The sequence below is a fragment of the Cryptotermes secundus genome, unplaced genomic scaffold (genome assembly GCF_002891405.2).
Source record: "Cryptotermes secundus unplaced genomic scaffold, Csec_1.0 scaffold94, whole genome shotgun sequence".
NCBI lineage: Eukaryota > Metazoa > Arthropoda > Insecta > Blattodea > Kalotermitidae > Cryptotermes > Cryptotermes secundus.
Genome location: NW_019737391.1, coordinates 2,403,275 through 2,427,396, shown reverse-complemented (window position 1 = coordinate 2,427,396; position 24,122 = coordinate 2,403,275). Strand labels below are relative to the sequence as shown.

Sequence of the window (24,122 nt, the reverse complement as noted above, 5' to 3'; positions counted from 1 at the left end):
GATATTTTTTTAAACACTAAACTGTTTCTCCACTTATAAAGAACGCTTTTTGGGGCCTTTACCAGTACTATTAGCCACTAATGTAATTTGCAGTTAGAATTACTTTCTTTTATTTTAATTAACTTTAGTCGGGTGGTGAGAAAAAGGGGCGGCAGAGTCGGTTCGTGCTTCTTAATTGATTATATTCGTGAATGCCCCCCGCTTCCCACTTCATTAAGCATGGGAGCAGCCCCTTTTCTTCCAAGCCTAACAATTTGAAGCCGGCGCACTAATTCTTCTTCTGTGATCTTACTGTTCCCTAGCGATTGTTTGTTCCACTCCTACTCTGCCAACATTCTCGTTGTACGATGGTGACAATACCGCAAGGATAAAAGCATTGTGGTTAAAATTACGTACACCATGACTAGCTTATCTAAACCATGACTGAATAAATGACTATGCTACAAGCCGGAAGGGAGCGGGTTCGATTCCAGATGAGATCATTTTTTTTTTCAAATTACGTAATCCTTCCAAGCGCACTATGACCTTGGGGTCGACTCAGTTTCTAACAGATATGAGTACCAGGAATGTTCCTGGGCGTAAAGGGCGCCCAGATGGCGCGCAAGTCTGCCAACCTACCTGCCAACTATGAGTCAATTATCTAGAACATGTGGGAGCCTCGACGTCTCACAACTTTATGAACCTCCACGACCTGTTACACAGATTCTATTGCGGTACATTAAGCTACGAGTACTTAAACAGCAGAAGTGGACAGTACGAGATGGCTCGTTCAGAACATCCATCCATCTGATCTGCATTTATTTCCAATGATGCTCAGAGGACGAAAAATGTCTCTTTCTCTTGTAAAAGTTGAATTGTATTTACCTTGTAAAAATATAACTTCTTTTCCGTGTGATCAGCCCGTCCCATGGCCGCTATCTACACAGGGCAACACAAACATGGAATAAACGTAGAGAAATATCCATATATCGAGTGGGGTTCGAATCCAGTATCCCAGCGTTCGAGAGTTCGACAATTCACGCCTTAGACCGAGTGACCACGGCGATAGGAATATACAGACTATATACCCTATTATTCAATCAATACTTACGTTATTGTAGATCATATTCAGATTCGACCAGTAGGACGTGATCATCCACAAGGTGCAATTTCATTTCCTTTAAGAGTAGTAAGAACATTATAATTTGAAATATTAAATAGGTTAGAGAACATAACAGTATTTTCTCATTTCGGCAGCTTCAGACTGTAGATTATGTTCACTGTAAATCTACGTGATGAGAAACAAATCACAAGACTTTAATTTATAATTAAATAAAAAAGGCCCTACAATTTAATTTTTTATTTGAAAACTTAAAATACTTATAAAGCTTTCCAAGTTGGCCAGCGTTTGCTAAGGCAGAGTAAACCTACTTCTAATCAAAATTTAATCAGCTAAGTATAGCCATTCTCTTCATTATCTTATTTTCTTTTCTTGACTCAATGTTATGTTCGGAGGACATCTGGAATAGTTCCAGTTCTGCGGTACTTAACCGATTATCGCCCGCCAGTTCCCACGAACCGCCACAAGCGAGAACCCTAGCTGACTCAGCCTTCAACATTTTCCATATCTCCAGAAAACAAGGGGTCCGTGTAGCCAGGGTGGCCGCGACGTTTCTCTTGACTTGATACCCCGGCTTTGTAATATATGGTTTAAACTAGAGCTCCGAAAATGCTTTTATATTATCGTACAGTCAAGTGGTCCTCGTTTCTCAACTGAAATTCAGAGAAGGAAATTTATCCACCTCATGCTCTGTAAGCGTTCAAACACTATAAAGAATTCTTGCAACGTCAACTTCACATATAATTTTATCTAATCTCTTTCTGGCAAGATTAACACCACCTTTTAATAAAACGGTTGGTTAAAATTTACGTAAATTCTATTCTAATTGGTCTAATACTTCGTTAGTACAAATGATCTTGCCATTTTCGGAAAATTATTTTGAGGCAATCAGGCAACATGCAACATCCGGACACCTGGATATTAAACTAAAACCGTTAAAGTTAATTTCATGGATTACAGGTTTCTAGTATATGCAGTCGGGGGAAGAAGACCCGAACGCGTGGTTGGAAGATTTGATCTGATAATCTGTGATACTGCAGATGGCAGTACTTGTGAAACTGTAAATTGTGTGATTGTAAGAGCGAGTGTTCAATAAATTCGCTACATCAAATAAGGCGTGAAGTTACTTGTCGCGTGATATACACCCAACACGTGACAATATGTACACGTTAGGGTGGTGTTCCAGTTCTATCCACATATCCTGCACCAAACGGAACTTTCCTTTTAGGTAGGCCGCACACCGACATGTAACAGTCATGACACGATGTCTGCCACATGACGCAAAGAAAGGAGCACAGTTGAAACGAATGAGATTATGAAAACTGCCGCACACCGGTCTGAGTCTTGATGCTGACGTCACGAACAAAGCAAGACTCCGTTTCTTGTCTCTTGTCTTGAAGCAGTTGGTGTGCGGCCGCCCTTACCAAAACAACCTGTCTCTCAGAAACATTTGTAAAATGCACAGGTGGATGGCTTAGAAAGTTGAATTGCTCAAAATTCCGTCCGAAAATTTTGTTCTGCTCGTTTCACACATCTAGTTTTATTGAACCACAGGGCACACTGTGTTTTCTGCAGAGATGTCGCTATTGTACCGACTGCAGTGCCCCTGGTGGAGAATCATTGTATGAGCATAAGCTCAGTAAACAGCTGCAAGACTCTGGTCTCATAGATTCCTCTCAAACCACATGAGAGCTTCTTTATTCCAAAATATCACTTTTATGAGACAGTCAGCTTGCCGAGAGGAAAAGGCATTCTCCAGTTCCATGTCGATCTGCGTACGTATATCTGCGTTTCGTACACCTGACAGAGGTGAAGCATATTCATAAGATACCACCCCATCCTCTGGTCAGAGAGGATGCAGCATAGAGTTCAGCTGCAAAAAAAGAAAAAATCTCTGGTCCTGAACCTCAAGGGGCTTGACGCCAAGACCGCCAACCATAAAGTAACTCTGACTCTTCTTCTGAGGGTCGTTAGTTGGAACATTGACTTAGTTGTGTCTGCGAGGTGATGAGCCCAGAAGCAGAGGAACGCCCACTGTTGGAAGCCGTTACCAAGCACAGCCTTGACTGAGAACGCTAGCCTTTGTGTGAGAGTGTTCTGAAGTCACGAGCTGTAAAAAGTTCAGTAAATCCAATTGCCAATCCAACTACCGCCTAATAGCCACTCCCATCACTTAACAACATATATTTGATACATTTCCAGTACATCAGGGCTCACAAGTAAAGAGTGTTTTAACACCAATATCTTCAACCTCCACAGGCTTAAGCAGGAAGAGAAGGAAACTGCGCTCTGCAAAGTGCATTAAAGATCTCTGACTCTGATCTTAATTGCTTACTTATGGAGCTGAGCCCTTCTTGAGGAGAAGCCAAATCTGCAGCTATTCAAGAATTTCCCAGCATTTTATGGAACCCGAAGGTTCATTACCGTCTTCACAAGAGCCCTCCACTGGTCCCTACCCTGAGCCAAATCAATCCCATCTCTCTAAGATCCGTTTTAATATTATCCACCCACCTACGCCTTGGTCTTCCCAGTGGTCTCCTTCCTTCTGGCTTTCCCCACCAATATCCTATATTCATTCGTCTTCTCCACCATTCGTGCTACATGCCCTGCCCACTTCATCCTCCTTGACTTGATCAATGGTCTTAATTACGCGGCCTTAACAAAATATTACAGACGGCTTTATAACAGAAGAAAATAGCAGGTCAAAAAAAGTAGCGACCTTAGAAGTTTTTATATACCAGAATTACTGTCTAAAGTCAGATAATAATGCATTCATGGTTAGATGAACATAGCAGGAAAATATATTTGCAGTCTGGACTGAGTGCTTAATATGCTGTCACAGAAGTACAGAGACTATGAGAATAAACGGACAGGCTGGGCTTTATTATGTCGTAAAATTTCACGCTGTGTATACAAGAACAATTTGGTCTCTTGATACACACTACGTCGCTTAAGTACAGTTGTACGCATCAGGGAGGGGACTGCAATGCGCAGTAAATATGGGAACCATGACTTTACTTAAATTTAATATTGTAGCAGTCAGAATGCTCACTGGAGTAAAGCGAGGATGTGTGCATTTTCTGCGTTTACTGACATATTCTAAGCGCAAAATTAATCTTCAGGAATCGCTTAAAATTTTCTCACACAAGGAGGCTCCTGATAGCATCTAAATCGCGTAATTTATTTATTTATTTTATTTATGTATATATTACAGAAGGGGGCACGTGGTAGCGTAGTTGGTTGAGGGGCTATGCTACAAGCCGGAAGGTCGCGGGTTCAAGTCTCGATGAGGTCATTGGACTTTTTTCAGTTTACCTAATCCTTCCAGCCACACTAGGCCCTGGGGTTTACTCAGCCTCTAACAGAAATGAGTACCAGAAAATAATTTTCCTGGGGAGTAAAGTGCGGCCGGCGCGTAAGGCTGACAACCTTACGCCATCTTTGAGCCGATTGTCTAGATAACGTGGGACCCTCAACGTCTCACAACCCTATGGGCCTCCACAGCCTATTACAGGGATAGATTTACCTTACTTTACTTTATATATAACATTGGGATTGTGGGTTCAAATCACACTCGAGGCATGGATGTCCGTGAGCGTGTATTGTGGTGTTGTTGTGTGTGTAGGTAGCGGTCTTGCAACGGACTGATCCTCCGTCCAAGGAGTCATACCGACTGTGGATAAGATTAAGACACTAAAAAGTGGCCGAAGTCCAAAGGGCTGTAGAGCCATAGAGAGAGAGAAAAAGAGAAAGTAGTTTAATGNGGCCGAAGTCCAAAGGGCTGTAGAGCCATAGAGAGAGAGAAAAAGAAAAAGAAAAAGTAATTTAATTCCCTTTAGGGAAGAAAGTACTGCTCATTCATCATAAAAAGCCCCAAGTACACTGTGTAGGTAAAATGCCGATTTCTCGAATGTTGAAGCACGTAATACATGCAGTATCCACTACTCTTTATAAGGCTAACCAACAAACTTGTACGCAAACGACTTGGAGGAAACCGCTTCTTCTATCCTCTGGTACTCCTGAAGGCGAGCAGTCGGTTCCACCGGAAGTTTGACACCTACACAACAATGTGTCACTTCCTACATCTTAATATCCACCGCCTTACGGGACTCAAATATTGTATCTTCATATATTCTTCACAGAAATTCTTACGTAATTTGCTGTGTCACTGCTGTGTGAAATCTAGTATGGCGTTAAAGACATCTGGTTGGTGAAGTGCGAATGAGAAACCGTACAACCCCCTTTCCAGGCCGCGCCGTAGCTCAAGCGGTTAGTCGCCGGCTTCCCACCGCGGCGGCCCGGGTTCGATACCGGGTCTGGTCAAGTGGGATTTGTGGTGTGCAAAGTGGCACTGGGGCATGTTTTCTCCGAGTACTTCGGTTTCCCCTGCCAATCTTCACTCCACCAATTGCTCCACAATCACCCTCACCTATCATCTTGGGCCGGTACAATGGGCCAGAAGTGGTCTCAGTACAAGGGACTTAGTCCCACCCCACTTGTAATAAAAAAATAACTCCCTCTCCAATGATTGCAACCCTTTAAGTGGGCATCTGTCTGTTCCAGGAGAGAGCCTCGCAGAGTTACATCATGGTAGCCGGAGCCCGGTAGCGTCACACCCCGAGGGCGCCATTTTGCTCCTGTGCCTCATGGCCGTGGCCTTCAGATGAGCTCCTGTTAACAACACGATGACGTCATATCACCCGTAGTGCCTCTCGCAGAGCCCACACCACAAGACATAACGGTGCCTACACGAATTAGTTGATGTGTTTTAAGTGGCATCAACATTTTTAATATTATCCTTACGTCTCGTCGTCGCTGTGTTACATGGGAATGTGTGTTACAGGCATCAGAGGTGTGACTATTGTGGTTCTTAGTGAGTGGTTATTTTAAAGAGCGAAGCCCAGTTCCAACTATACTCTGTTCGCCATGTCTAAGGAGTGTGTGTAAGCAAAGCAGCGGCAACAGGCGAGAGTACGACCGCTTCTTATTGGCTTACAAGTCGGGGAAGTATTTTTCGCGCGGTTCACACGATGCCTCTCTATTGCAACAGTAGTATGTTAAGACACAATGGACGTTTCGGAATAGTTGGCGCGTTCTGAACTACGCTTTCATTTAGTCTTGCTACCTGCCTTGTTTCTTTACACGCATTCCAGGTATATTCCGAATGGGGTGTAAACAAATTATTATTATCTTGGCGTTTTACATGCCTCTTCAACCAAGAAAGTTGTCTTTATCAGCAACTCTTCTGACTTTATCTGGGAGGTGGCCGTTTCGCATCTCGAGCGGGAAGCAAGCTATCCTGACTGTGGTTTGGTTTTCCTCAGTCTTTCCGGGGAAATGATGGAATCCATTAAAATAGGCCACGACCATTTCCTTTCATATCCTTCCCAATACATAACTGATTTTCATAATCAGCACTGTACAAACCAATAATCTGAGTTAGGAACAACTTAATTAAATAAACTATAAAATATAAAGGGCTCTTCACAAAAAGAGAACACTGTCTTCTACAATATGATGCCGTGTAGTTTGGTAAATATATATTGACCTTATGGATGAACGTGCTGTCTCCATATACAGCGTAGAAGTTAACGTTTACATTTCTATCTCGAAAATATAGTCAGCGTGTTTCTCAGTTACATTGACACATATCTACCAGATTACACGGCGTCATATATCAGAATACAATCTGTATAGTCACCATTGTGGCAGCATCAAATCACAAATAGAGAGGATTCTGCACAAAGTCCTTGGTACCGAACCTTTCTTGAAAGACTTATAGATCCGAAGTTGAGGGAAATTTGAATGTGACATAAACGCTGATGGCTGAGTATCGTCTTCATAGAAGCCACTATTGCATCCCCTCCTGATCCAGATGAAAACAGTCCTCAATTTCAAATCATACATATGTAATATCCATTTTAATATTATCCTCCTACCGATACCTATGGAGCCAGCATAGCTCAGTCGGTATAGCTACTGGCACGGGCTGGACGACCGAGAGGTCGGAGTTCGAGTCATGGTAGGGTCAAGAATTTTCTCTTCTCCACGTCGTCCAGATAGGAGGCTGGGACCCACCCAGCCTCCTATCCAATGAATACCGGGGCCTCTTTCCCATGATGTAAAGCGACCGGGGCGTGAAACTGACCACTCACCTCCGACCAGTCCCGAGGGCAATAAAATGTGGATCTATACGTCCACTCCCATACGCCTTCTTGTCCTAGTTCTTAATTAGTTATGCACGGGGACAATTTTACCTTACCTTACTTACACCTTGATATTTCAAATTGTCTCTTCCCTTCTGAGTTTCGGACCAAATTAGCGTACGTATTTCTCAATTCCCTAAACAAATACAACAAGAAATGGAAAAAATGGTACATTCTTTTCTTTAATCTTTATATTAAATTTTTCATTATTTTATTTATGGCGAGGATTTTGTAAAACCTATAATGAAGGCACCCGAAACATCTAATGCTATGAAAGTTACGATTCTAGGTAATGTAAAAATATCTGCTCAATAAAACCTATAGAATGTCAGCCTGCCAGTGAGGTTTCACGGAAAGAGACAAAACATCACTGACGTTGATTATAGGACGAAATAACTAACTTCAATTGTTCTACACACTGAAACCAATCGTTTGAAGACGTTTACATGTTCTTCTGTTACAATATTGTGTTCAATACTCTGCGTAGTCGCTAACAGAAGCGGGAAAGCAGTGTCGATGTTTTTTATGACCGCACATGGAAGCCACCAGCGTCACAAACCGTCTACTGAAAGTCTGCACTTTCAGGAACCCAAAATACTAACAGCTGAAAGTGCTATGGGGCGTGAGTATGTACTCAAATGATGGTGTTTACTTATTCCTCGGGACACGAGCATTCTCTACAAAACGGGGATATAAGAACAGGATGCAAAACTTGGGTTGTGGGTTACCAATTTTGAATTTAAAAGGAAATATTCAGTTCAACTAACGGTGCATATGAAGAAATACAAGAGACATTCTTTAATATATATTTATTTTCCTCTGTCCTGAAGGTTAGGTGCGTGGAGTAAAAATGATATTTAAAGTCGTGGGAGCTAAGCGATGCTGGAACAAAGTTTTATTATGAGAAATAAATAAAAAATAAACATTAATAGTACTCTTTAATTTTAATGTTTTTAATACGTCCATATTTAAATTAATTTGTATGATTTATTTGCACTGCGTGCACAATACGCATATAAGGGACATCTTGCTTCATTTCTGGGTCAATGTCAGAACCATTACGAAATTTCTGAGGTGCTTACAAAAGGTTCTTGTCTCGTTCTGATTCTTACAAACACCGATTCTTGAGGAGTAAATGGAACAGATAAAAATATTCAGAATGGCAAAGAGCAATTGAGCCGGTCACGGTAGCCGAGAGGTCTAAGGCATGCACTGTCTTCGCTCGCTAAGAAGCGAGTGGGTTCGAATCCCACTCAGGGCATGGATATTTGTGTGCGTTTTTCTGTGTTTGTCTACAGGTAGGGGCCTTGCGACGAGCTGACACCCGCCCAAGGAGTCCTACCGAATGTGTAAGATCTAGAAAAACCGAAGTGAACGGAGTTCATAGAGGTAGGCCTAGGCCCACTGGGGCTGTAGTGCCAAGGGGGGGGGGGAAGAGCAATTGAATCCTGAGAAAACAAGCTAAATTCTCTTCAGTTATCAGTTATCCACGACAGTGTAACATCTGTGGACTTGGTAGAAATAAATTGGTATCCCATAATCAGATGTACTGTGTTTGTTTGCATGAATGAGAGTTATATTTTAGTGCCTACGATGACACTTGTAACTGTTCTTGAAACATGGACTGACGACAACTATCGTTATGTAATATTGTTACGTTTACCCTCTAAATTATGCACTATACTGAGGTCGCGGTAAGAATTCCCATAGATGGTGGGATAGTGACGCTCAAGTTTCCCCACTATTGATGCATATCCCCCTCCCAGGTCTCTATGAGCCGGTCCAAAGTGCTTGTAGCTAATCGTGCGGTTATCCATATAGACAGCTATTTCAAGAGAATGACTGGGCGAATAAATACGGAGCAATAACACTTTGAAGGAAGTGTGGAGGCTCTCGATCTATGGGACAAATTTTCGTGACCTCGGCAGAGCCTAGCCGATATTTAATGAACCCTCGTATAAAGACTCTAGCCGCCTCGATACATCATTGGCTCACAATCATGTGTTGGCCAGGTGAGCTGACTGTTAAGCCCTGTGATATTAACGTAATATTCCTGATTGAATTTGCATGTTGCGGTGACTGTAACTGAAATTATTGTTTGATAATAGCGGAATTTTCTTCGGATCGAGTTCGGGGTTGGTATGCAAAACTCAGTCGGGGTCAGGGATCATTAAATCGTGGATGAACTATAGTTTCCTTGATATGATGTTAAGACATGGCGTCCCTTCCAGCAGCTCGGTGAAGGAAGTTCATAACGGTCTTCGTCCTTAAGCACGCTCCCTTCCACCTCATATATGCGTACTTGTACCACTTCTCCAGACAGTATCAAACTGGCATTTCTAAAATGCTTCCTTTTATAGTGCACACAAATCTGCGAATAGCTATATCTTGAATTTGCCGTAATAGTAGTGTATTTACGCATGTATAGGCCGCGTGCGTGTATAGGCCGCAGCACAATTTTCAGACAGAAATTATTGAAAAAATATTTTTCTTGGAATATTATTTCAGGTTGTAGAATACCCTGTATTACTAATTATGAATATATTTTTTTTTAATGAAGTGTGATTTCGAATATTTCGAATATAAGCCGCACCCCACTTTTCCTCTTGAATTTTTGGCAAAAAATGTGCGGCCTATACATGCGTAAATACGGTAATTACCTTGGTTTTAGTTTAAGTACAGCTAGTTGCAAACAACCCAGATTAAGTGGTAGGTAATTAAAGTAATTAAAATAAATTTGTCCCTGTGAGTAATTAACTAAGCTCTGTGACATGAAGACGTATGTGAGGAGTGGAGTTATGGCTCCAATATTCTTGACCTCGGCGCTAGAAGGTGGTGAATAGTCAGTTTCACGCTCTGGAAGATTTACCACCCGGAAAATCGCTCCCAGGACCTTTCGAATAGGAGGCTAGTTGTGTCCCAGAGTCGGTCTTGACGCTGTGATGTAGATAAAAATCTGTTTACCCTACCTGGAATAGAACTCTGGCCTTCCATCCTGTAGCTCTTTACTATAACGACTGATCTACCCCGACTCCCCAAACATTAGCGGCTGTAATTGTATGTTATGAATATTTAATTGGAAGCTATAAAGCTCATCTCCTGAAGTTATGTGTCCGTAAAGGAACGAACGAGTTTAAAGTATGGTGAAAGAAACAGCTGCAGTGTTTCCAAGCTAGACATTGAGTGGATAAAAGGCAGCTTATTACGAGGACTCTTATGTTATTAGCACATCAGGCGACAAAGACAAAGAAACCCAAGGAAAGGCAGGTCTCCATGCACTATTCAACCAGCTTTTACATTCCTGTCTGTATATCGTGTGTTCAGTGTTGGAAACAACACCGTATTTGTGCCCCACTCAAACGTCACTTGTCACTCATGCTCAAGACGAATCCACTGGTCCGCGAGACATTAATTTTTTTTTTAATTTCCAAACAAATAAAAATGGGGATCATTAGGCCTATATCTGTCATATTTATTGCAGTAAGTACCTAGAAATATGCAGTGAAACTGGAAATCCACCAAGAATTTCTTGAAATAATTACTTTGATTTGTTATTTTACTGCTTTAGTACTAGTAAAAAACATATATATACAGGTGGTTCAAACGTCAGTTATCTGGTTAGTAAATTGTACACTAAAATACGTTAGAAACCTCTTTATTTATTACAGGATTTATAAAAGTTTTTTTAAAATAAAATCCTCCGTGTTAAATGCACAACTTAAAACGCTCTAACCTCGTTCTACAGATTGATTTGTAGGTCTAAATTTGAGAATCCCTTCTAATACAAGGGAATGTTTTAGATTAATTGACTTCTGGGCCACACTATGTATATATATTCTCGACTCAGCTCTATGTCTGTATGATACACAAGGCGAACAACACAGAAAACAACGATCCCATTGGCAGGCAGACACATCTTAAACTAAATATCAAATACGAGAAAAAATTAATATTAATTCAAGAGGATTTATATTTTGGGGATATAACGCCGTGTAGTCTGTTGAAAGCCAGCTGCATCCATCTTCAGATCTGGAGAATGAGCTAAGCTCTGCTTCGTAACCATGACATGCTGGTCTCTTTTTTTTTTTTGTTTATTCTTCGATACTGAAGAGTGATGCAACATGTTACTCCAAAACGTCGGTTGACTTTCACCAGACTATATGGAGTTATATCCCAGAATATATGTCTCTTAAACAATACACTTTATTTTCGTATTAAAATAAATTATCCTCCTGAAGTACAGAATTTTTGCAGATATATTTCTAGAGATCTAGTTCTTTATCGAGATCAGAACACGAACCAAGACTAACATAGCTAAACTACGGCTATTATGAAAATACAACAGCGTAACCTGAATCCTGGGTAGCACAAACATTACACAATAACACTGGCCATAATTTCCGAGAAACTTCCATTTTTCAAACAGGATTTCAGTTGCACAGAACTGTAAACAGGATTTAAAAGATGAACTTGTTTTTAAATTTATGTAATATTTTAGAGGGTAAACTACTGTTGAACCTCATCGGGATTCGCACACACTCATGTGTGAGTTTAGTTATTTTTTTGTGCGGCAGAAATCTCTATTTAGCTCGACATGCGTAAAGAGCTCAGGCATGAGAACTCAAGTGAACCCTGTAATAATCTGTATGAAAATTTCAGCTAGATCTTTGTATGAGTACATCAAATTAAAAAAAAACTTCCGGAAAGCAATGATACACACACAGCTGCCGTGGAATATGTTACAGTAGATAACCGATTTACTGTAAAACAGGTGCGACTTGCACGGGCACGATTTTCAATGCAGTTCATCACATTTAAAATTTCTGCAGAGAGAGAGAAATGAGTTACAATTTAATGTAATTCACTAAAACTATATTTCTGCTTTATTAAGTATGAAGTTAAAGCCAAACAACAGTAATCTACTCTACTCTGAAACAATAAATCAGCCCTCTGTTACATAAAAATTTATCGTAACTCGGGTTTATTCTTTAATATTCTCTTAATTTAATTTATATTATTTAATCAAAGTTATTTTGGACAAACAAATAAACTCCGTGGTTTTAGTCCGAACGACCGCCGCTTTTCGGTGAAGTTAGTACCAACTTTAGCTGACAGGGGCTTTCACGTGGTCAGCGGAACGAATCCCCACGGCCGTTAATTTCGGTTTCCACTCAGCCTCGTGAGGATAATTGAGGGCTACTTAAATGGAAAAGTAGCGGCTCCGGTCTAGAATATATGGGACACTTTAGCTAAATAACTAATCCAGTGCAGTAGAGATAGTAGTCATATAAGAATTTCCTGAATTTTATGGAACCCAAAAGTTCTAAACCCTGCCCTGCCACTTGACAGTATTCTGAAATAACTGATTATATTCCAATTGTAATTATTTATTTTTTCAAGAACGTTCAGGCCTCTTTCCCACCAGGTTTCCTACTAAAATTGTGTCAAAATATTTAGTGGTCTCATGCGTGCTACATATCCCACACAGCTCATCGTTCTTCATTTAATCGCCCAAATAATTCTGGTGAACAACACACATTATGAACTGTCGCCATGTTGTTGCATCATGCTCCCTAAGTCTATATACTCTTCTCAGCATCTCCCTAACCGTGGGAGAGTTTCACACCCATACAAAAGCATGAGATGTTGAAATGAAATATTTTAATAATATTTTAAGTGCCAATTTATTTAAAACGATTCTTCAACTTATATTTTAATTCTAACGGTAATTATTTTGGCACCGTGGAGATCACGTGCTCTGGTGAGAAAACTGTGAATGAAACACTTCCAATATATCATGTAGAAGAAAACCCGAACAAGAAGGACGGAACATTTTGTTTAATTATTAACTCGACTGGATATCAAAGTGACTATCCAGTGAAACTTGAAATCTTAAAGATTCATGAGAACAATTTGCATTGCTATATGTGACAAACTAGGAATAAGGGACTTTACACATATTGACGTTTGTGTCTGAAGACGATTTTTTGTATAAAAGTAACACAACAATTGTAACTGAAAATATCATGAAACGTATATTGTATAATTACAATTATATATAATGTGATAAAATAAAAAGTAATCTGTTTTAATTCATACTATATATATTACTCCAACTTATTTATTTCTAGAGTCAATATTTATTTCAGAGAAGTCTTCCTGGCCCTTCTTTCAACTGCATACTTACATAATGGTAAGTAGCTACCAAGAACAACTGTCTCCAATCATTGTTCTTCTTTCAGAAATTTAAAGATGAGCGCGTTGCCTACATGTTGACTGTAGTATATGAAAGGAAAAATCACGAAAAGCGACTGAAGTCACGTCAGGACTAACAATTTTTACTAAATTCATTCTTATTTCATTTTCCTCCTTGTCTTCTGAGCAGACAGTCCTTCCCTAGCAAAGTATCTTTCCTCAAATTAAGTATAATTTATAATTTATATATAATTTATATATATAAATATATATTATATATAATTTATATTTATAATGACTTATAGAGTTTCTTACTAATTTATTTTTTTTAACAGAGTATATAAAATGTATACAAAAGTATATAATGTACACAACAATATTTTGTATTTGAAACAATGTAGACACAATCTATCGACATTTGTTTTTATTAGTACGGTAGTTCTTACTTTGTTTTTAAATACAGAATATTGTTGTGTAGACTACATACTTTTGTACACATTTTATGTACCTTGTTTATAACACACAACAGGCTGCATACTATAATTTATTTAAGGCGGTGGCACTAAAACAGTACATATCCGAATGTTACGATGATTAATGAAAAATAAATTAGAAATAATTTGGAATTAAGTGATCATGGCAAAGTTTGGAGTACCATCCAGTCACTTGCCTGAAGGATCCGAGAAAACCCACTAAAATCCTCGATCAGGATAGCCAAAGTCCCGACCGAATTTCGAAATCAGGGCGTGAATACAAATCAGAGGATTTACTGATTCTGCTAGATGTGTCTGATTGATTTTATTCTCATCCGTATATCCTTTATCTTATCAGTTCCTACGTTCGATACCTTCTTCAGTTTGTTTTAGAAAAACCTCGAAGTTTGTTACTTCGCTTTCGGGAACTTTTAAACAACTTGCATACCTACAACCAGAATATATGTGTCAAGCGCTCCATAAAGCCAACCTTACTCCCAATACAAACTGCATATCGTATAGCGGCCCCTTCTCATTGGATAACACCACGCTCCATGCCACTACCCTTACCACTATTGAGAGACCTGTATATCGGGTTGCATCCTCTTCCTGCATCTTACTAATGCCTTAGTGATCGCAAGTTTGGAGTCAAAATGGAAGGAAATTTTTCCGAATGGAAGCCATTATGTGCAGGTGTACCCAAGGGCGTTGTCCGGGCCGCGTTACTCTATTAAATGTAGCAGATATTTTAGAAGGGCAGGAATGAAAATATCAGAATTCGCAAACGACACTGCAGCATCCACTTCAAATAAAAACATCAGTTGCTCAGTCACCAACACGCTGAGCTACAGTATATATCTGCTTCAACATCATGGCTATACAAATGGAAAACAAAAATTAACATAGATAAGAGTGCAGCAGTAATATTCACAAAAAAGAGGCAAGTGCCCAGAAACAGACTAAAATTATTGGAACTAGAAACTGCACGATCGACAGAAGCAAAATATTTGGGCACAAGCCTCGTAAGAATCTTGATATGGAAAGTACACACTAAAACACACTCATGACCTTGAGCCCTTCTCGAGGAGAAGCCAAATGTGCAGCTACTCAAAAACTTCCCAGCATTTTATGGAACCCGAAGGTTCATTACCGTGTTTACAAGAGCCCTCCACTGGTCCCTATCCTAAGCCAGATCAATCCAATCCTATCTTTCTAAGATCCACATATTAAGGCTATGGAAATTAAAGAATTGCAAAGCTCTGTAGAGCCGGTTACGATAGCCGAGCGGTCTGTAGTGTCTTACCTTGCTCGGAAGCCGGGATCGTGATTTCGAATCCCACACAAGGAATGGATGTTTGGTGTATGTATGCGTATTCTGTGTTTGTGTTGTCCTGTATTTAGGTAGCGGCCTTGCGACGAGCTGATCACCCGCCCAAGGAGTCCTACCGTCTGTTAAATGGTCATGAAAGAGAGAAATCAGCCCTGTGTTCCAAAGTGGGAGCGAGAGGAAAAAGAAAAAACGCTTTATAGAGCTCTGGTCACAAAATGTCGAACACTTAATAGGAAATTAAAAGCCCACTTTTACAAATCACTAATCCGTCCCATTTTACTGTACGGAGTTACCGCATGAGGCTATGGGGCATAAGCAGTGTGAAGAAGCTGCAAATCATTCAAAAGAAAATTATCCAGAGTTTCTATGTATCTTTTCGAAATGTGGTGTTGGAGAAGGATGGAGAAGATCAGTTGGACCGATTATGTGAGAAATGAAGAAGTGTTAATTAGAGTCAGTGAGCAGAGGAATATCCTACACGAAATAAGAAAACGGAAGGCTAATTGGATTGGTCATGTTTTACGCAGAAACTGCCTTCTAAAAGAAGTTATCGAAGGAAAGATAGAGGGGCGGATAGAAGTGACAAGAAGACGAGGAAGAAGACGTAAGAAGATGCTGGATGACCTTGGAGACAGAAGAGGATACTGTCATTTGAAGGAGAAAGCTCTAGGTCGCAATAAATGGAGGAGACTGTGGACCTGTCGTCTTGACAGATTACTGATGATGATGATGATGATCTATGTATCTATGTCGAGGACAGGTACACAGCACATACATCAATCCATACGCCCATCGCAGTGGCCGCGCGATACAAGATACAAACTGTTTTCGCTCGAACGCTGTGATCGTGGGTTCAAATAACATTCTCTAGGCATGGATGTCTGTAATGTATGAGTTTATTCTGTGTTTGTGTTGTTCTGTGTGTAAGTAGAGATCTTGTTACGGGCTCATCCCCCGTCCTACAGAATGTGTATAGGATCAAGAAACTGAAAAAGCGGTCAAGGCCCAAAAAAGGGCTGTAGAACCATAATAATAATTCAATTCAATTTTATATTATTCATGTGCCCAATCAACAGCAGCAAGACCAATTACAGACAGAGCATAGCGGAGATACAGGTACATTATGGACAATCACAACATAAAGTCAAATACTAATTACAGGCAAGAACTGGAGGAAAAATATTTTAATGCAGACAAGTAAATAAACAATAATAATAATAATCCACATAATGCTTGAAGTCAGAACCTGAAATGAAGAGATTAAAAGAAGATCCCCAAAGCTATACCAAAAGCATCAGGCGGCACTTAGACATTACGACATCCACGTGCAGTACTCTTACACCAGACGAAAATACATATTACATTATCTACTTGTATATATCTATGGCTCTAAAGTCTTTCTGTTGGACCTTAGCAGCTTTTTCAGTTTCCTTTTCCTACATCCAGTCGATATGACACCTTGGACGGGGGATCAGCCCGTCGCAAGGCCGTTACCTAAGCACAGAACAACAAAAACACAGAATAAAAGCACACATACATCCATGCCTTAAATGGGATTCGAATCCACGATTCCAGCGTTCGAGCCTTAGACCGCACGGCCACTGTCATCGGCAGGTATTACGTTAACAGATCGTAAATGCAGGCCACCTACGAGTGATGCGCAGTAGTACCATAAAATAGAGCAAAATCAGAGTGGACACACCACATCTGAGAAGCCAGGGTCCCCTGAGAGACCGATGCTTCTATACATATATCATAATCCCACCCTGAACATGGAGACTGCAATGAAAGTCGAACCAACTGAACGTCAATATTGACGCACTTAAAACCTGAACGCCGAAAGTATCTGACATTACCATTCAACACGGCGATCACAGTGGCCGCGCTGCCTAAGGCATGAAGTGTGTTCGCCCGATTCTACACTAGGATCGTGGGGTCGAATCCCACTCAAGGCATAGATGTCTGTTTGTGTTAGGTAGCGGCCTTACGACATGCGGATCCCCCCGACTGTCTAAGTTTAAGAAGCTGAAGTGAAACGAAGCGTTTCACAGATGCCCTAGCTCCAAGTGGGAGCAACAGGAACAGAAGAATAAGATCATTAAATTCAGGTAAACTTGTCACACAAGTCAGCCACTTGCAAGGAACAATTAAAATATAGGCCCACATAATATTCCCGTCTTCCTATGAAGGGTGAGAACAATCGTTAACAACGGGAACTACTATCACTGTAATAGGCCATGAAGACCCATAGGGTAGTGAGACGCCAAGCCTACCAAATTTTCTCTAAACAATCGGCTCACAGATGGCGGTAATACTGTCAGCCTTACGCGCAGTCCGTCCTTTACTCACAGGAAGATTTCTGGTATTCATTTCTGCAAGAGGCTGAGTCTATCCCAGGGCCATAGTGCCGCTGGAAAGATAGGGTAAATTGAAAAAAATATCTCATCGGAATTTGATCCCTCGACCGCATAGTGCCTCAACCAACTACGCTACCCCGTGCCCCCATTATTAGTGGGAGCAAATAGAAGGTCATGGAAGAATTAAATCAATATATTCTTGGGAGAAAAATAAAAATTCCTAAGGCTAAAATGAAGAGANTATATCTTACATGTACTGTGGATCTATGGAACTTAAAAAAAAAAAATAGTGGCAAACATTTCTCTATTCAGACAAAAATGATGTTGATTAAATTCATTTACGCCGGCGTGAAGTTTCCAGTAACGCTTTTGTGTCTACATCGGCAGCGCTGCACTTCCAGTCCACTAATGCTGTAATTATAGTACGAGGTTTATCCGGAAAGTAACTTTCGGTGAGCTGTTGGCAAAACAAGCGATGGGGAAAATTTATTACGTACAAAACATACGTACGTATTTAAGCTACTCCTCAACGCAGTCACAGCCGGAACTGAGTCACTTAGGTATCGGAGAGTAAGTTTTTGTACGCTTGTGTCAAAGAAGTCGGCCACCTGTGTTTCGCAATACACTTCTGACGTTGTTGTTGTCCCTTGTTGCATGACTTCATCATCAGCACTCCTTTGCTGTCCCAGAAACCAGCTGCCATCAACTTTCTGGCAGACAACGTTTCTTTAACCTTTTACGGTTTATTTAGTGAATGTGTGTGCCTCCACTTCTTTCACTGCTCCTTGGTTTCAACATTCAGAACTGAAGCCCAGCTTTCGTCACCTGTTACTCGTACTATGTGATTGAGAAATTCATCGTTATCTTTATGGTATCGCTATAAAGGAGGCCAAGTCGAAGCCACTCTCTGCGTTTTGTGCGCAACTGTGAACATTTTCAGAGCCCATCTTGCGCAGAACTTGTGACAGCATAACATAGCTGTGATAATCTCGTGAAGTCGTGATGAAATTCATGGAAATTCACAGGAAAATTTTGAACATTTGAAGCGCCGTCTTTCACAGATTTTTGGTCAACAAAATTTATCACTCATTATAGATGGCCGGTCGACCACTTCACTCTTCATCGTGAATATTTGTTCGCCCATCTTTGAAAGTTCTGCACCATTGCCTTAAAGTTCCCTCACTCATTACATTTTCGCTGTATACCGCGCATAATTCAGATGTATTTCCGCAGCACTCGTGTTTTTAGAATGAAGAAATCGGATAACAGCACGAATGTCGCTGCTGGAGGGAATATCAGTCACACGACATAACGTAACTCACACTGTAGAGACAAGACCAAACACTAGGTGACCAGTTATGTGGTAGTTTACAAGGCAATGAGTCATGTGACGCTACCTCGCATGAGCGAGTTCTCCCCCACGTCTACATTAGTTGCATAAAATAAAAGGATGTTACTTTCCGAATAGTCATATAATTATCTGTTTATAAAGTCGACGCAGGTATCGAAAAAATTAATATATTTTATTGGGGCACGCGGTTGCGTAGTTGGTTGCGGCACAAGCCGGAAGACCGAGGGTTGGGTTCACGATGAGGTCACTGGATTTTTCAGTTGACATAATCCTTGCAGCCGCACTATGACCCTGGGGTCGACTCAGCCTCTAACAGAAATGAGTACCAGGAATAATCGTGAGGGGTAAAGGACGGTCGGCGCGTAAGGCTGACAACCTTACCGCCATCTGTGAGCCGATTTTCTAGAGAAGATGTGGGAGCCTCGACGTCTCACAACCCTACGGGCCTCCACGGCCTGTTACAGGAATAGCTTTACCTTACCTTTTTAGTGCGATTTTACTAGTGTGGTATTCAAATCGTATTTTTTATTTGTGTAGGAGCTGAGCAAATGATAATCAGAATATATAATCAATAAATTGAGCTTCTAAACGGCACTTCTGTTGCTTATTTGACGACGATGTTACTTATAGCATATACAGTTTAGAATGGTAGGGCGAAGAATAATGAAATGGAAAAGGAAGGCCAGTGGCCTAATCGAGGTACCAACAAGATATTTTCTTGGAGGTTCTGAAGAAACCTACGAACCGGTACCCTGGTCGAGAATAGAAAGAAAGACGTCCGGATCACAAGCCATGTTCTTGCCTCAACACCACTCTGTCACAGAAAACTGAACAACAAGATGTTACAGAATTAATTTTCTTTTGTTCTTCAAGCAGGACGGAGGCAGTTACGGCAAATTATTTTAATTAAAAAAAACTTTCGTAAAGACAGATATTAAGAATATTCCTTTTTGTGTTGTTTATGATGCTAAGTAATCAATCTGTTATGTCTTCAGCAGCCTCTGTAACCAACACAAAACCATTAGGCACGAAATAAAGAGTATATTTCAGTTTCAAGAGATGAATTTATCTCGGTCGTATTTTTTTTTCAAAGCAGGCTAGATTTGTCTTTTTTATTGATCATCCACATATTCAGGAGAACTGTCTCGACTGTGACAAAATGCCACATCAATTTGCGTCGGAAGTTGCAGAATGCTCTAAGTTGCCTCCGCAAGAAACGTACAGCTGGAGGCATATGATTAAGCAGTTGGGGGTGGGGAGATAGAGCACAGGACCTCGGAAATGCTGGCTGCAATCTGCGTCCCAAATAAGATTTATTTTACTCCAGATGGCATTATCTTACGCTTACTATTGACAAAGATTGGTGTACGTCATTCACAGAGAACAGTTCTACTTCTAAAGTTCCATGAAAAATATTTTTACCTGTTCAAATTGAACACGACAATTCTATATGGGCTATGTGCTTGTTCGAAAGAAGTGAACATATATCTCGGGATTAGAATTTTAAAAATTTAATTTGGTGCTTTGTTGTCATTATTTCTTGCTGACAGACATCATAACACTTTGTTAAACATGTAATACACAAACACTGGCTTGAGAAAGAAAGAAATTTGAGGGATAAACCGAGCTGACGATCTCGTATGCCAGTTTCAAGCATGGATGTGATTCAGGGATTTGACAGTGCTCAATTGCCTCCGTGTTCGAGGAAAAAAAATCGATTCATTGAATTCAGGTAATAAGAGTCTGCGAACTACTACAGAAAAGGACGTGGGAATTTAGGTTTTATGATTAATTGCATTTTGCAAAATTTGGAAAGTTTTAGGCGGCCTCCCCATTAAATTTTGATTAATTTAAATTTTGGGGGAGTACTTCACGAGCATTGACTGGCAGTTTGGAACTTGGAAACTACCTCCTTATTTCCTTTAGGACAGAGGAACACTGAGGAAACCTTAGTCGAGATGGAAGGGCACAGGAATTTCTGGACACTTTCATAGTTTTAGCAAGCATTTGGCCAGCCAAATAACAGGTCCCTGGGAGGTTTCCTAACAAGGGCGTCAGTGCTTCACTGCCGCAAAAACAATTAAATGGATGTAACAGTAAACTCCTCGGTTGTCACCCTTTCTGATGGTGAGGGACATTTATGAGAACTAAGGTAAGGTAAGGTAAAGCTACTCCTGTAACAGGCCGTGGAGGCCCATAACGTTGTGAGACGTCGAGGCTGCTACATCTTCTAGACAATCAGCTTACAGATGGCAGTAAGTGTGTTGGCCGCCTGTTACCCCCAAGAAATATTCCGAGAACATTCCTGGCACTCATTTCTGTTGGAGGCTGAGTGGACCCCAGGGCCATAGTGCGGCTGGAAAGATGCCACAGTATATTACAAGTGGAAATAGATCGCGCAGACGGGACAGTTACAATACAATATAGGAAATAACTCGCGATATGGAATATAATGGAGATCATTGCATACAGACCTTGGTTAGCGAGAAGACTTAATATAGTGAAATGCATGAAGATTGAAGACATTTTCAGGAACGACTCCATGAGATAATGTTATCACTGTGATGGCAACCAATAGAGAAATTCCCTCTGGAAACGGAACAGGAACATATGATAATTCCCCTCTGCGCGTATGGCTTTCGAAATTTACCTCTTCACTGATCTTCTCCTGTTCTTCACGGGATCTTCAGGGACAGTTTGAAATCACGATATCGCTAAACATTCAAGCTAAGAAAATGAAAATTTCTGGAAACACCACCTGATAGAATAAATGTTGCTGCTATCTTATGATAACAGTTTCGGCATAGTCACGCCGATTGAAGCTAATCTTCGCGAAGTTATTTACTGCTGTCAAATTTTGGCCCTATTCGTAACCATTAGAGACTATTAGACATAACGGTAAATTTACAAAATAGCCGATCACGGTAGCCAAGCCGTCTAAGGCATGCACTGTCTTCGATCGCTCGAAAGTCGAGATAGTGGGTTCGAATCCCACTCAGGGCATGAATATTTAGTGTTTGTGCTTGTACGTTTTTTTGTGTGTTTGTGTACAGGTAGAGGCTTTGCGACGAGCTGATCACCGCCCAGGGAGTTCTACCAAATGTCTAAGATCTAGTAAACTGGAGTGAAACGGAGAGTTTCATGGAGATAGACTAGGGCCCAAATTGGGGTTGTATCTCCAAAAGGAAAAAAAAAATCTACAAAGTAACATCACAACATTTATTTCCTTACTTCGACCAAGTACGTAGAGATGACAGAAAGAAAAAAAAAGCTAAACAAGTCTTGAATAAACAATGATTATTTGCGAACAAAAGAATAAAAGCGGTGGAGAATTTCGTCGCATAACCAATTTTAAACTAAAAGCTCTGATATGTGTAGTTAATCCTGCATGTCTAGAGAGAGCGTAGGAAGGCTGGCACCTGTCGTGTTGAACGTAATGAATAAAAGGGGCCTAGACCACATCAGAATTTATTTAATGTATATTTCGGTCAAGCCTCTCACTTCTGCAGGCGTGGCTCTTTTCTGATATAATTTCCATTTGGAAAGAATTTTAAAATCCCGTGCTACAGGCTTCCCTTTCACAAGCAGAGCGGAGTCCCTTTAGGGTCAGTCTTGTGGTATACACAAACAGATATTACACTAGGTAAAGGTTACAACGGAACTGTGAATACATGTTTGTGAGGGAAATGAAAGGTAGATGTACCCAGCCATATTAAAAAAAGTAAAACCGGGTTTATTGTGTTTCAAAAGAGTTTCCTGGGGATAATGTTTAGACATATAAAAAGGAAACAACAGAGTGGTAGATAAAATTGCACAGTCAAAAGAGTCCTATGTTGAAGCTGAGGTCCTCATAGCTGTAACTATGCGCATTATGATCTCCTGGGTTGAATGGCGGTGCAGTTCGGTGGAAGTTCACCGACGTTTCGGAGGAACATACCCGCTGTCCTTTCTGTCCCCGAAAAGTAAAGTTCCAAATTGTTGATAAGAAAGGGATATTACTTACTTTTTCTAATACTAGTACATATTGTTGGAGTGACAAAACTAGTACAGTTTAACTAGTACAATACATTTTCGAAATTTCCACCATCAATATCAATGTTCTTTGCAACTCGTGTGAGGACATGCCTGGTTGCATCCTAACGTACATCTACACTACAGTATAGTGAACTAGTTCTAGCTCGGAAACTGTTCTGAACATGAGATATGTAAATATACATTTTTTGCTTAGAATGACCGATACTATGACTTTCCAGAATACTGACCTTTCCTCCTGGAACATTCTGCATATACAGTTGTACTTTGACTGACAAAGATTGTCCAGTGAGGCAGCGTCAACACGAGCACACAAAATGCGTCCGTTGTAACTAACGTACTTTATGACGGACGTTGCTGAGGACACCACACAGTTGCAGAATGCGGTGCGTAGTATTTTGTCTGCAATGGAGCCAGAAGAAAGAGTAGCATTCGCCTCTCTTGTTTAATTCTACAACAGACGTCACGACGTTCGTTACAACGGACGCATTTTGTGCGCTAGTGTAAACGCTGCCTTTAATGGGAATAACTCTTTCTGACGAATCCAACACTTCCTCACCTCAGGACGGAAAAGAAGAACCAGTTTCCGAAACTTCCTTTATTTAGAATACCTAACGACGGACAAAACCCACAAGCTCAGTAATGCTGACGGAGTCCTCTGTCCTTCTGTAGGGTGTACTCGACATACCTCGCTTTATATCGGGAGGGAAGTTCCAATGAGGTCATGAGGCAATTTTTTTCTTTCAATATTCTAACGATTTGTAGTGAATTTTTATTATTTTATTAGCATCTGTCATTCACAGGTTTTCTCTAATACGTTAATTCTTTCAAGCACAATGTTTACTAAAGCAGAACCTGCTTTAACATTCAGTAACTCTGATTTCTGAGCACAGATAATAGTTAGGCTTCCTGTAGCGGCCTCCGTAGTCTAGGGGTAACGTTCCCACTTCATGACTCAAGGTACGCGGGTTCAAACCCGGCGGAGGTCGTGGAATTTTTTGGGCGGAAAAATTCAGGGAACAATTCCTCCGGGAAGGACTTTAAGCCGTGTGTCCCGTGTCGTAGCTTTAAGGCACGTA

At 40.6% G+C, this 24,122-nt stretch overlaps 1 protein-coding gene and 1 long non-coding RNA gene across 4 annotated transcripts in view; one reads left to right on the top strand and one right to left on the bottom strand.

Annotated features, from left to right (window-relative positions):
* LOC111870265 (neuronal growth regulator 1) overlaps positions 1–7,080 on the top strand; it is a 408,356-nt gene extending 401,276 nt beyond the window's left edge. For 2 of the 3 annotated variants that reach the window (XM_033753744.1, XM_033753745.1), the window contains exon 9: positions 5,663–7,080. In XM_033753744.1, coding sequence (XP_033609635.1) covers positions 5,663–5,766 — 104 coding nt within the window. In that variant the 3' untranslated portion in view covers positions 5,767–7,080. The remainder of the gene's footprint in view (positions 1–5,662) is intronic. The other variant, XM_023862392.2, reaches the window with a different exon arrangement.
* Positions 1–24,122, bottom strand: part of LOC111870267 — a 455,388-nt gene that overhangs the window by 66,955 nt on the left and 364,311 nt on the right. The gene's annotated exons all lie outside the window — the stretch shown is intronic.